This window comes from Mirounga leonina, unplaced genomic scaffold (assembly GCF_011800145.1).
Source record: "Mirounga leonina isolate KUSES-001 unplaced genomic scaffold, KU_Mleo_1.0 Mir_101609, whole genome shotgun sequence".
NCBI classification, from domain to species: Eukaryota; Metazoa; Chordata; class Mammalia; order Carnivora; family Phocidae; genus Mirounga; species Mirounga leonina.
In genome coordinates, this window is record NW_023270164.1 from 8,825,834 (window position 1) to 8,839,666 (window position 13,833).

The 13,833-nt window shown below is 41.4% G+C and overlaps 1 protein-coding gene across 1 annotated transcript in view; it reads right to left on the minus strand.

The window, feature by feature from the left end:
• Positions 1-13,833, minus strand: part of EFHC2 (EF-hand domain containing 2) — a 201,076-nt gene that overhangs the window by 35,702 nt on the left and 151,541 nt on the right. Inside the window, exons 12-13 of the mRNA XM_035003389.1 lie at positions 2,990-3,187; positions 1,167-1,259 (exon numbers count right to left, since the gene is read on the minus strand). Coding sequence (XP_034859280.1) covers positions 1,167-1,259; positions 2,990-3,187 — 291 coding nt within the window. The remainder of the gene's footprint in view (positions 1-1,166; positions 1,260-2,989; positions 3,188-13,833) is intronic.

Consider the following 13,833-nt stretch of genomic DNA (forward strand, 5'->3'; position numbering starts at 1 on the left):
ATTCTTAATCGCAGGAATCAAACTGAGGGTTGTTGGAGTGGGGGGTGGGGTGGGAGGGATGGGGTGACTGGGTGATGGACACTGGGGAGGGTGTGTGCTCTGGTAAGCACTGTGAATTGTGCAGGACTGTTGAATCTCAGATCTGTACCTCTGAAACAAATAATGCAATATATGTTAAGAAAAAAAAAAAAGAAGAAGAAGAAGGTAGCGGGAGGGGAAGAATGAGGCGGGGGAAATCGGAGGGGTGGACGAACCATGAGAGACGATGGACTCTGAAAAACAAACAGGGTTCTAGAGGGGAGGGGGGTGGGAGGATGGGTTAGCCTGGTGGTGGGTATTGAGGAGGGCACGTTCTGCATGGAGCACTGGGTGTTGTGCACAAACAATGAATCATGGAACACTTCATCTAAAACTAATGATGTAATGTATGGGGATTAACATAAGAATAAAAAAAAAAAAGAGGCTAATAGTTGTAACTCACGAAGTTGTTCACACAAAGCAAGTGAGGTGAGGTCTTCAGAGCAATGACGACAATGTCTAGAACACAGTCCAAAATGTCAGAATTACCAAGATAAGTGAGTCAGAGGTGGGGCTGGGGATAATGCCATAGGACACTTAAAAGATGACCAGAGTCTGCGTAATTACGAGGGTGGTGCCAGGAAGTCAAAAGTAAACGTTCAACAGGAGAGCCAGGTGTTTTAGAAAGCAGTTCACTGTGCTTTCGTTTTGCAACATCATAATCTTCACACTTGACGTCTGGTGCTCGAGTAGGACAGAGCCCTGTGCTAATAACACTAGGCCCTCTTCCTGCATGTCTTTAGCCAGCAGGAACTACTGCTTTGAAAAATCTGCCCTGAATTTTAGATCTAATACCCTCATAACCAGAGAAGTTAAGACATCTTCGTTTTGTCCCAGGAACCTGTGTATACCTATGTGTGTGTGTCTTAACATTAAAACGATAAAATAGCAATTCATAATAGGCTAACATTCAAAGTCATGCCCAACTTTTCCTTTTGTAACACTTAAATGGAGGTGTGTCATCAATAATATAATCGAAGCAGTCAACGGTAATCAAGAATAATTAAAGGTTGATGCACAACCAGGAATAGTACCCCCAAACAAAAATATGAAGGAAAAACCCCATGAAGGGTGGAGCTCTTGCTTACCCAGACAGTATGGATCCCAGAAGATCATCGGTCAAAGGTAACCTGGAGGACTTGCACAGCCTTCTGATGTCTTTGCTGGGTAATACTTTTTTTCTGCATTAAAACAAAGCAAACAGGTCTTTATATATTTTATGTCTCTCGAGTAACAATTACATGCTATAGGACAGAAAATACAGATGCGTCCTAAAAATCTGCACATGGAAATGAGTATGAAAATCGGTATTGGAATTCACAGTAAGGAAAAACAGTCATATTGCATTTCACCAACTCTTTCCATTTCAGAAGTTACCAGATTCTGTCCTTCCAAAGGCCTTTCCATCAAGATTCAGACTCTTGGTTGGTGATAGTACAATATATTACGGCTCAGCCACGAGTGTTGCTCCAAGTAATCGATCTGCATTCTTGACCACTAGTCAAAACTGGTTCTGATATTTGAAAACATCTCTTAATTTGACAGGCATCTAGAGCCTCCAACGCAAGTATTGTATGACTCGAGGGTGTTTTTCTAGTCTTTTCCTTGGACCCAAACCTTGTAACCTTGAAGCCCCAGCTGGGGCTTTAACATTCACCTCGATTTTGTCAGATGCTCTTTCTCCAGAGCGGCTCAACAGCCATTTTCCCCAGCCTGCCAGGGACACAGAAATGCTCGTCCAGTGTTCTCATTCAGCCAGTGTTCTTCCAGGCACCAGGCAAAATCAGAACCAATAGGAAGGAAAGTGAGCTGCTTTATTCACAGTGAGTTTATAAGATGATGAGAGAATGTTTATGTCTAGAATTAAAGCTTGTCAGATCTGGAAGAACCTCAGAGCTGTCTGATCAAGCAGCCCCATCATTCCCAGGAGGTATTCCTTTAGTGAAGGAGGGTCACACTTCTCACCCTGGGCAAGGGGTACCACCAGGGTGGAAGGCAGGGCCAGGGTCATGCAAAGCTCAGGCCATATGGCCTCTGGAGGCTCAGGAAAGCTTAAAGATTCAAGGAAAAATACCATCTTTACAAAAACTCAACAACAATGTATTATGGATTAGGAAAAAAAAAATCATGTTCCTCATTAAGATAAACTGTAGGACCTTTAGAGGTATTTAGGGTATGCAGCCGGCCACTTGGGTACAAACTTCAGGTCTGGGGATGATGGGAGGGGTCATAGGGCAAAGAAATGTCAGTGATACGTAGTAACAAAATTAGAGGCTAGAGTTAGGACTAAGATTTTCTAACTCCTGGTGAATATTTCCCCCCTACAATATCAGGTCTGTGGGTAAGATGAACACCAAAACGTATTAAGATGGGGCTCCAATTTATACAAAAGACTTAATAAAGTGCAACAGAAACATGGCATATGTACTAGAAATTGATTATGCTGAGCTTCATTATTTTCAAGAAGAAATAATTTCAAAGAAATTCTATAGAAAGTTTACTTGTAAATTTCCTGTTTTCTGTATTAGAAAAGACACATTTATAAATCCCAGTTATCACTAAAATAATGTAAGAAGACATATCAGAATTAAACCTTCTAACATCTGGATTTACTATGTTTCAGTTGAAAGCCTCTAGAAGCCAATTAAAAGGAAATGGAAAGGGGCATCCTTATTTTTTTGAAGATACAGGACCTTCCCTATTCCATCAACAAACAAAGCTCACCATCGCTACAAAATATTGGTACCCAAATACTTTCCAAAAATGATTTAAAGTACATTTGCTATATAGTGAAGTATGATGGGACATCTCAATGTTCTTTTTGCCCTGTTGGATAAAGTATAAACTCCTTCATTACGTAGGGCCGCAGAAACTTAAATGATTTACTAAAATCGATAAAATAAAAGCTTACTTTTCTCGATCTTGGTATACACAAGTAGCAGTGAGCCTTTCAAAATTCTCAAAAGTGTTCTTCTTGAGCTGTTCATGGGCCTGTGCAATTAGGACATTCATATCAGGACTCGTGTCCTCGGGCACCTGGTAGTGACGTGCAAGGGTTATAACTTCATGGTCTGTGAGTTTCCCAACAGTTAGACTCATTATTATGTCTCTGTAAAGAAAATGAGAAATTACTCGTGAAATTACATCTAAGAATATTTTACTCTCTTTCTATTAAAAATATCTAAATTGCGGGGTGCTTGGGTGGCTCAGATGGTTAAGCATCTGCCTTCAGCTCCGGTCTTGATCTCCAGGTCCTGGGATCAAAGCCTCTGTCAGGTTCCCGGCTCAACAGGGAGTCTACTTTGCCATCTCCCTCTGCCTCTCCCCCTGCTCATGCTCTGTCTCTCTCTCTGTATCTCTCTGTCTCAAATGAATAAATAAAATCTTTTAAAAAATCCAAATTCCATTTTATAAAACTTTTATCAACTGCACAGAGGACAGGTGACTATTTTTCAATTTAATTGCTACTTCACTTATGAGCAACAGGAAGACAACAGGGCTAGAAGGGAAAACCATTAAGCACTATAGTTTCTAAATAAAATGGCATCTTGCCCAGAGTCAAACTTCTACCAGGTAACAGCCTGCAACCAGAAAGGAAATCTTTCAAAGTCCTTGAATGGTCAAAAAAAAAAAAAAAAAAAAAACCTGTCACCAAATACATGATTTCGTTCAATGCCTATTAATCTTACTTTACACAGAATAGTAACAGACTTGGGGTTCTGGCTTCCCAGGGTATAAAATTTATAAATCAGCACATTCGAAAAGCCTTTTCGAGTTGGAGAAAGCAATTGCTGCAGTAAAAACTAAGGCTGACATACCCTGCCGGTGAGAAAAAAGTGAGAGAAGAGAGGAAAAAGTGAAAAGCTTTGTAGAGGAACAGTGTCTGAGTCTTTCGAAGGCAAATAGCATTAAAATTATGTGGCAGAGCTAGAAAAACAAATGACAACAATGACATATTAATGAAGACGCCTCAAAGCCTAACAAATTGGCAGGATTGTTTTCAATGTATTCTCTACATCAAAGTGATAAACCATGCAGCATGTGTAAGAAAGAAGTACAGCAAAATAGTTAAAATGCCAACTGCTACAGGGGTTACATGAATAAGCTTCCACCATCTAGAAAATCTACTTACTGATGAGAAAAATTCAGTTCCCAAGAATCCCAACTAAGTGATGGAAGACGAGATTTTATTTGCTCTTTGGCTACAGACTGATATTTTCGAATAATGGGTTTTAGTTCTTTTATGTATTTCTTGTCATTATCACCATCATCGAAGATCTCTGAGCTTTCCTAGTCAAGAATTTCCTTAGAGTGTAGGAAAGCCCACAGCTATGATGTTGACCCACCTGAAGAAATTGCATTTCACCTATATCCACTTCTCAGGGTTTCTGGGTTTTTTGTTTTGTTTTGCTTTTATTTATTTATTTATTTTTTAATTGGAAAATGAAGACCAAATTCAACCAAGAGGACCCCACAATTGTATCAGGTCGGTTTGGGTCAGACAATCAATCAACAATATTAGCTGGGGACTCACTGTGTGGAAAACACTGCATAGTCACTTTGGCACCTGAGCTTTTCAGAGTCTATAAACTATTACAGCCATCCCAGCACACACAGATGAGCTCTCAATGCCATAAACTGGGAGGGCTGCTTGAATGAATTGAGTAATAATAATAACCCTTGCCATTCATGGAGTACAAGCTCGGTGCAAGGTCCTGTGCTGCCAGGGACTTCTGGCATGGTCCATCTCATCTGGCCTAGAGGATAAGGACTATTACTTTTTTTAAAGATTTTACTTATCTGAGAGAGAGCGCAAGCAGGGGGAACAGCAGAGGGAGAAGCGGACTCCCTGATGAGCAGGGAGCCTGACGCGGGGCTCGATCCCAGGACCCTGGGATCATGACCTGAGCTGAAGGCAGAAGCTTAACCGACTGAGCCACCCAGGTGCCCTGATAGGAACTATTATTATTCCCATTTTATAGATGAGAAACGGAGGCACTGAATACACCCAACATGCTGAAAGCCAGACTAAGAACCCCTATAGTCTGGCTCCAAAGCCCATGGCCTTGCCTACTCTTCTGTCCTCTCTTCTGTTAGGACACAGAAGACAGAATGAGTGGATGGAGTGGGGCTCAGTGAGGGAAAGTTGCCTAAAGACTGTGGGTTTTAAAAGAGCTGACTGTTTATAGACCTCTACTCCCTTTACTGTCCATGACCTCTGCTTTGAGGACTATCACTGATCAGCAGAAACAAGGAAGAGAAAATCATTTCAGAAACCCTGAGTCACCAACCATGAGATAGGACTACGAGACCACAGAGGAACCACTTCAAGGAAAGCCCCAGGCTCGTTTAGAACACTGGTCATGGAATAATCAGTCATGACATGTGCATAAAATGGAACGCTATGCAACCATGAAAAGATTATTGATTGGTATTTACTGGTATGAAAGATGCCCATGCTATATGGATAAATGTATGATCCCAGTGAAACTGAAAATACTAGTACCTATATATTCATGGGTGAAACCAGGGATGGGGATTAAGGAGGGCACTTGTCATGATGAGCAGTGGGTGATGTACAGAAGTGTTGAATCATGCTATTGTACACCTGAAACTAATATGATACTGTATGTTAACTAACTGGAATTTTTTTTTTTAAAGATTTTATTTATTTATTTGACAGAGAAAGACACAGCCAGAGAGGGAACACAAGCAGGGGGAGTGGGAGAGGGAGAAGCAGGCCTCCCGCAGAGCAGGGAGCCCGATGTGGGGCTCAATCCCAGGACCCGGGGATCATGACCTGAGCCGAAGGCAGACGCTTAACGACTGAGCCACCCAGGCGCCCAAACTAACTGGAATTTTTAAAAAGATTTATTTACTTGAGAGAGAGCAAGAGCGAGCAAGCAAGAGAGAGCAGGTGGGAGGGGCAGAGGGAGAGGGAAAAGCAAGCTCCCCAATGAGCTCAGGGAGCCCGATGCGACACTCGATGCCAGGACCCTGGGATCATGACCTGAGCCGAAGGCAGCCGCTTAACCGACTGAGCCACCCAGGCACCCAACTAACTGGAATTTAAATACAAACTTTAGAAAAAAGACGAAGGATATACGCCAAAACATCTACAACATCATCCCCGATAGCTGAGATTTCTTTACATAGACACACATGTATATACAAGAGAGTTTCTGCTTTTTCTGAACTTTTGTAATAAACAAATATTACTTTCATCATCATAAAAAAAAAAACCCATTTGGAAGTTTTTTTCCTTTTGAGGGTAGAAACAGTGTGAAAAGAAAGACAAGTGGCACACTCCCAAGGACAAGGGAAAAGAACGTGTGCAGCAATAACTAGAAACTTTCCATGTACCTTTAACTAAACTTATTCTAGCACCCCCAGGTCATAAAAGTTTATTTTCCTTTTCATTGGATAACCTGAAATTGTCCTGGCCTCACTGCAATTAAAATTTCTATCGGCTGGCTCTCTGCAGGCTTGGGTTTTAAACAACTCAGTATCCCACCGGTTCCAAAGTCTTTACATGAGGGTTTCAAACAAGCTGCCCCAGACTTACAACTGCCCCTGGTAATGCTGGATGCCAGGGGCCCCAGAGCGGATGCTGGTGTGGCCGATGTGCCCATTGTCCCCACCTGAGGCAGGGTCCCAGGACTGGGGATCCCAACCAGGAAGGGCAAGACTTGTCCTGCAGAGCTCAAGTGGCCGCCATTACTTTGCCCTGCCTTTGCCACATGCCCCTTCTTTAGGATTCAACCCACCCAGTCAAACTTGAATGGGCTTCACCAAGAATGAGGGTCTTCTCACCCTGCCTTTTTTTGGATTGTGGTAAAACACCCAGAACATACAATGCACCACTGGTGGCATTTAGCACATTCACAACGTTGGACAACCACCACGTCTGTCTCTTCCAGAACATTTTCATCACCTTGAAGAAGCTAGTCACTCTGCTTTCTTCCTTCCTCCCTGCCCTCTCCCCACCTGGCAACAACTAATCTGTTTTCCATCTCTGCGGACTGGCCAGTTCTGGATATTTTGTAGAAATGGAATCATGGAGTATTGTCTTTCGTGTCTGGCTTTTCCTGCTTGGCCTAATGTCTTCATGTTCACATCCCTGTTGTAGCATGTATCAGTACTTCATTCCTTTTTGGGGCTGAATAGTATACCATTGTATGAATGTACCACATTTTGTGTATCCATTCATGCATCGATGCACAGTTGGGTTGTTTCCACCTTTGTGCTCTTGTGACTAGAGCTACTGTGAACATTCATGTCCAAGTTTTAGTTTGAATGCCTGTTTTCGATTTTGGGGGTATAGCTACCCAGGAGTAAAACTGCTGGGTCACTTAGGAATTCTATATTTAACCTACTGAGGACCCACCAAATGGTTGTCTGCATATTCTGTTTTGCTAGCAGCTGCCACGAAAACAAAGATCCAACTTCCATCACCATAGATAGCCCTTCCTCACTTAAACCTTCGGAGTGAAGCTGAAATATGATCTGAGAGCAAAGTCTGCTCTTGGTGCTTCCCACCCCTTCATTTAAGGGAAATGAAAATTCATTTTAAAAAGGAACTTTCATGGTATTGGTCTGGTGTTCTGTGATTACTAGCGCTAATTGTAAAAACTCAAAATGGCAATCATCTTTGCCTTTACTCAACATTGTACTATGTTCCTGGCAATAATATTTTATATGGATCATCACAGTATTATTTAGTCAATCTTTTAAGGGATGCTGCCATGATTTTCTCTCAGTTTTTGTAATTAAAGTCGTTAAGAGTCGAAAAAAAAAAAAGAAAGAAAGAAAGAGAGAGCGCCAAACTGCTCTAGGGTATTGAAGTAACCAGGCAGAATTCTGAAACATGAAATGCTAAGCAGTTTTACAAGATATAATTCCATTAAAGTCACCCACTCAAGTAACAATGAATAAAAATTTCATTTTAAAGCTCTGAATCTCAGGGTATTTTCTTACACATTGAATCGGTAAAGTCTAAGCAAGAACTTTCCTAACAACTAAAAAAAATTAGCTTCAACGTAAACAAGGGCTCAAGAATTGAAGCTTTGGGCTCTAAGGCTTACAAGAAAATCTGGTTGAGCCTAAGTTAAACCAAGTAGCAATTCTGATGACAATTTACTAATCAGAAGCCAGGCATACCTGCTCACATCCTACACTCCCTCAGGTTTTCTATCAATTGGGGGCCTAAGCTGCCCATGCAGAGCAGAAAACCCTGCCTTTCCATCACTGATATCCCAGCCTACCATACTGTTGGACCAGTGTGTTGCCAGACAGTGAGTAGAGGGTGGTAGAGACAGCTCGTAGAGTATGTGTCAGAGGAAGGAGAGATGGTAAGATGCATCAAAGTGGGGCCAGGACAAATGTCTGAGCAAACGGATTTTGCTACCAGGCTATTTATGTTCTCACTGAAGAACAAGGTCATGATATATGGCCACTTCGTCTGGACACTGCCCAGATGGACAGTACTCCAGGGAGTATAGTTATGGACTTATGGTATGAATGGTGTCCCTTGGAGTTGTGTGACATGGTGGCCTTGCCAGAGAAGCCAAAGAACTCCAAAGAAAAGGGAAACACGAGGTCAAGCCCAGACTAAGAAAATCACCTACTCCAGGCTGGGTTGTAAACCTCTTTGCATTTGGGAGGCGATGTGGTTTAGTGGGAAAAGTATGAGCTTTTGAATTACATAGACCCGGCTTAAAATGCCAGCCCCACTAATTCACTAACAAATAGGAACTTTGGTAAATTACTTAACTTCTCCGAAGCTCTGTTCCTTACCTGTGAAACTGGACAAGACCATTTGTTTTGTTGGTCATGTCATGCCTCTCTTTCAAACCCTCTGAGCGCTTGCCATCTCTCCTGAAGTAGAACCCAAGAGTCTCATGATGTGATGTCTGACGGGATGTCCCCCTTTCGATCTCTTGGGCCTCATCCCCTCTTTCCCTCTGTACCTGCCATACTGCACTCATGCTTTTCCTCAAACAAGCCAGGTACATTCCAGCTTTAGGATCTCCACACTTGCTGCTCCCTCTACCTAGAAGGTTCTTCCCCAAGACAGTTACACAGTTTGGTCCTTCACCTCCTGTAGGGCATCTTCACATCTGCTTGGGTGTCATTTTCTCCATGAGGACTTCTCTGACCATTTTTTTAAAAAAATGTGACCCCTCCCTCCACAAGTCTGGCATTCCCTAACCCCTTCTCCGCTTTCTTTTCCTCAGCAGCATTCATCATACGCCAACCTGGTATACCATTTACTTTCTTATTCTGTATATTGTCTTTGTCCCCCAACTAGAACCTAAGCTCCACAGAGGACAGGGCTATTTTGTTCACTGCTGAATCCCCAACACTTTAAATAGCCCCTGGAACATAGTAAGCGCTCTATAATAAGTAGTTGGATGAATAAATGAAAACTGAGGGGTAAGTTAACAAGGTATAAAAAACATTTAGCATTAGTGCCTGGAACCATGAATGCCCAATAAATGGTAACAGTTTGTATTACTCTCATCATCCCACAATGGAGATAGTTTCAAGTTGTATTAAACTGAGTTACTTCTCTTAAGCAAGTTTATCTTAGAAAAATGTGAAATGTTTCTGATGACTAAAGTCACAGAATTTGGGGCGCCTGGGTGGCTCAGTCGTTAAGCGTCTGCCTTTGGCTCAGGTCAGGATCCCAGGGTCCTGGGATGGAATCCCGCATCGGGCTCCCTGCTCGGCGGGAAGCCTGCTTCACCCTCTCCCACTCCCCCTGTTTGTGTTCCCTCTCTCTGTGTGTCTCTCTCTGTCAAATAAATAAATAAAATCTTTAAAAAAAATAAAGTCAGAATTTATCTGCAGAATATAAAAGGAACATGGTATGCTTTAATTAGTCATATTCAGGATTAAGTCTGAAGTGATAAAGTAAATAAGCTCCAGGTGTGCCTTTCTTTAGATAATGTATATATTTGAGAAGCTGCACAAATGCTTAATTCTTAGAAATCAAATTAGCTTCCCCCTTTTATTCTCTGTTAATATAAAGACGCTCTATCCTCCTTTTAGTCATTTTTTAAATTGGCAATGGCATCTAACACCTTAGGTTTAAATTCCTCTGATTCCTGTCAAGTTCTTAATGACAAGCAAGCACAGTGGACTCTGAAGTAAGTCCTCTGGAAACTAAAGAATCTTTTGACAGTATCATAATTACTGCCAAATTCATCTGCGTTGTAAATTGGTTTTTTGATATGTTTTCTCCAAGAGAAGTACATCTGCATTGAAAATCACTGACCCTGTTTTCTTATTCTAACTGTAAGCAGGCTTCTAGTTTTCTCTGTATTGCTGTTCTAATCTTCATTTCACATCAAATACTATGGCTTTTCCTGTTTTGACATGTAGTGGAATGTACATGGTAATTTTGATTTATTTAGTTTGAAATCCAGTATGTCTAGGTGCACTCGATTCTGGGGCTGTTTAAGTGTAGCCAAACAAAAAATGAGATATTCTCATGTAGTTAAAAGCAATTGCTGTGTATTATTAACAGTATTCCTCATAGAGGTGCAATTTGAGAAACCCTTAAAAGCCACTCCTCTATCATTCTTCTACAAGTTGGTACAATACCATTCAATTAACATTTAAAGAGGCTAGGACAACAGTGTTTTTGGGGTTTTTTTGTTTTCTAAAGTATGTCAAGATTTTTTGGTAGAGGCAAATGAAAAGTGTGGATGATGTTGATTAACTTGCAATGTGGGCAGAAAGGCATGAATATTCATTTCATTTATAAGCAAAGCTACTCATTTTCTAGCACCTTCCTTCTGGCTAACACGCATCCTATGTTTGTCTTCAAGCCAACCTCACTTGTTTGGCTTGTTGTTTTTAACTCTTTCTCACTGATTGCCAGATGTTTTAGAGGCCATCCTGGGCCCTGGGACAATGGGGTGGGGGGTGGGGGGGCAAGGACCTTACTTGGAAGGCCGCCCCATATAAGCTCACAGGTATTTACTGATCAAACAAACAATGGGCTCAACAAGACTAGGTCTGTGCCCTCCAGGTGTTTATAATCAATTTAGTAATTCAAGACTTACTAATATCAAAGACATATCAAATAAAATATAATCAGTCCTAATTCTTCCTGAACACACACCCTAAAATATAGAATTATTGGCTGTACTCCATTATAAAAGGAACACATGTCTAAATATAGAGAATTTGGTTAATAATAAAAGCAAGAAATAAAGCCATACACATTCCCATTGCCCAAACATAACCACCAAGTAATTAAACATTTTGGTATACTGCAGTCTCTTTTCTATGCATGGGTATTTAATTGCCTTTTCGTTTTCTTAATATCTGTGAACATATTTTATGGCCTGCTTTTTTTCATTTAACTAACACATTTCCTGTTAGCACATATTCTTCTGAAACAAAAATGCTAAACCATCCTTTTATTGGATATTTTGGGGGCTTTTCTCAAATTTTTATACAAGTAATGTCATAATGAACATCTTCATGTGTAAACATTTATCTGTATTTAAAATGATTTCCTTTGACCACAGAGGAAGGAAGAGACTGGCTGACTTGTGGTATAGGGTACGGAATGGGCACCAGAGCAATACTGAAAGACAGAAGCAGTGATCTTTTTTTGGGGGGGTGCTTGCTTACACACAAAATAATTTTGAAAAACTATGTATCCTCCTCATACATTTTTTAGTTGACCTCTAAAATAAATTTTTTTGTTTAAAAATATAAATAAATATGTAAATAGTATAAAATAATTTCCTTTGGATAGTGTCCCAGAAGTTCAATCAGGTAGGCAAAAAAAAAAAGGACATTTTTAAAAATCTTGATGCACGGCGTTAAGTTGCTTTTATCCTCCTACCAGCAATGAGAGAGAGTCCACAAGAATAGATATTATCATTTTTAAAAGTGTTCCCTAATCTCACAGGTAAAAATGATGTCTCAGTTTAATTAACAATGATTTGATTATTAATAAACTTGACCATCTCTTATTTGCTAAGAAATTGTCTATCTTCTATTGTGTTCTGTGTGAACATGTCCTTATCTATGGATTCATTCATTCACTCGATTAATAAGTACTAATTGAGTACTTACTCCAGGCTGGGCAACATCAACTGATAGAGAATAAGAGAGGAATGGACTAGATTCGATCCCCAGCCCTCAATGACTGCACCCAAGAGTTCACCACCAACCAAAAGGAAAACCAAGTTAACAAAGTAAAAAAAAAGGGGGGGGGCTGCAATAAAGATATGTCTAGAAGCTTAGAGAGAGTACCCCCACATCCAGTCTGGCATGTATATACATGTAGGGGGAAATCAGGAAGGCTTCGTAACAGAGGTGGTAATGGAGCAGAGCCTGAAGATGAATGACAATTTACCAGTCGGAGAGGTAGGGCAAGGAGGGGAAGGAGGTTGGAGGAATGGGAGAAAGAACGGTATCCTTAAAGATTCAAGGAGAACAAGAGGATGGTACATCTGAGGAGCTATACAAACTATCAATAACAGGAGCTCACATTTACCAAGGGCTTAGTGCTAGTGTTTAGATGGTTCTACTGAACTGTGTTGTCAGATTGGGTAAGGTGGTCAACTTTATATTCATGTTCATGCATGAAGGTGTTCATTAATCCAACTACTTCATAAGCAGGAACTCATCTCTCCCACAGCAGCCCTTTAAGCAGGAACTTTGATTATCCCCATTTTTTAAAAGATGATTTATTTATTTATTCATTTGAGAGAGCAAAAGTGGGGGGGAGGGGCAGAGGGAGAGGAAGAAGCAGATTCAGGGAGCCCTACTTGGGGCTCCATCCCAGGACCCTGAGATCATGACCTGAGCCAAAGGCAGATGCTTAATTGATGAGCCACCCAGATGCCCCTGATTATCCTCATTTTACAGATGAGGAATTAAGACCCAGAGAGCTTTAGCAAATTGCCCAAGGGCACACAGCTCCTAAGTGGTGAAACCAAAATTTGAACCCAGATGGCCAGGATTCTTAGGATAACTAGAACGTAGGGAAGTGAAACAAGAGATAAGTTAGAGAGTTGGCAGGTGGGGTCCAATCGTGAAAGGCACATGAGGAGCCATGTTGGGGCATCTGGGTTTTCTTCTGCAAGTGAAGGGAGTCTCCTGAGAATTGAGCAAGAGAGCAATACGAACAGAGAGTTGGAAGTTAGAACACTCAGAAAGCAACGTGAGGGTAAGCACACCAGTGAGGGCTGCTGGGGCAGAGGGAATGGGGCAAGAGGATGGAGCCAAGGATGGGTTCCAGGTCCCTTGTTGAGACAAGGCCATCATGGAAGCTAGCTTTGGACAGCAGTGGGGACACCTTTTCTACTGAGATGAGAAAGGAAGAATGGCAAGTTGTGGATGCAGGGACATGGGGGAGGTCTGTATCTCGGGAGGGACCTCTACATCCTCTGTTAACCTGGAGATGAGGTTTTCTACCATGAGTGGGAGGGAAATGGTAAAGTTAAGAGCTTAAAAGTGAGTAAGTCTGAAACATCCATTGGAGGAAATGGCAAAAGTCATGCCTAAGTTTTGACCCGTCCTTAACTGCTTCTTCATCCTTAGCTGCCCACTGATCGATCCATCAATTGTCCAGTTTGTCATCTGTGTCTTCACTTTCTTGGCCCCTATTGGTCCTTTCCCTTTGGCTTTATAGACCTGATCATGTCTCTCCCAACTTAAAATAGAAGCAAAACTGAACCTTTGACTTTCTGCCTGGCTAAATGGCATCCATCAGCCTGGCAGAAC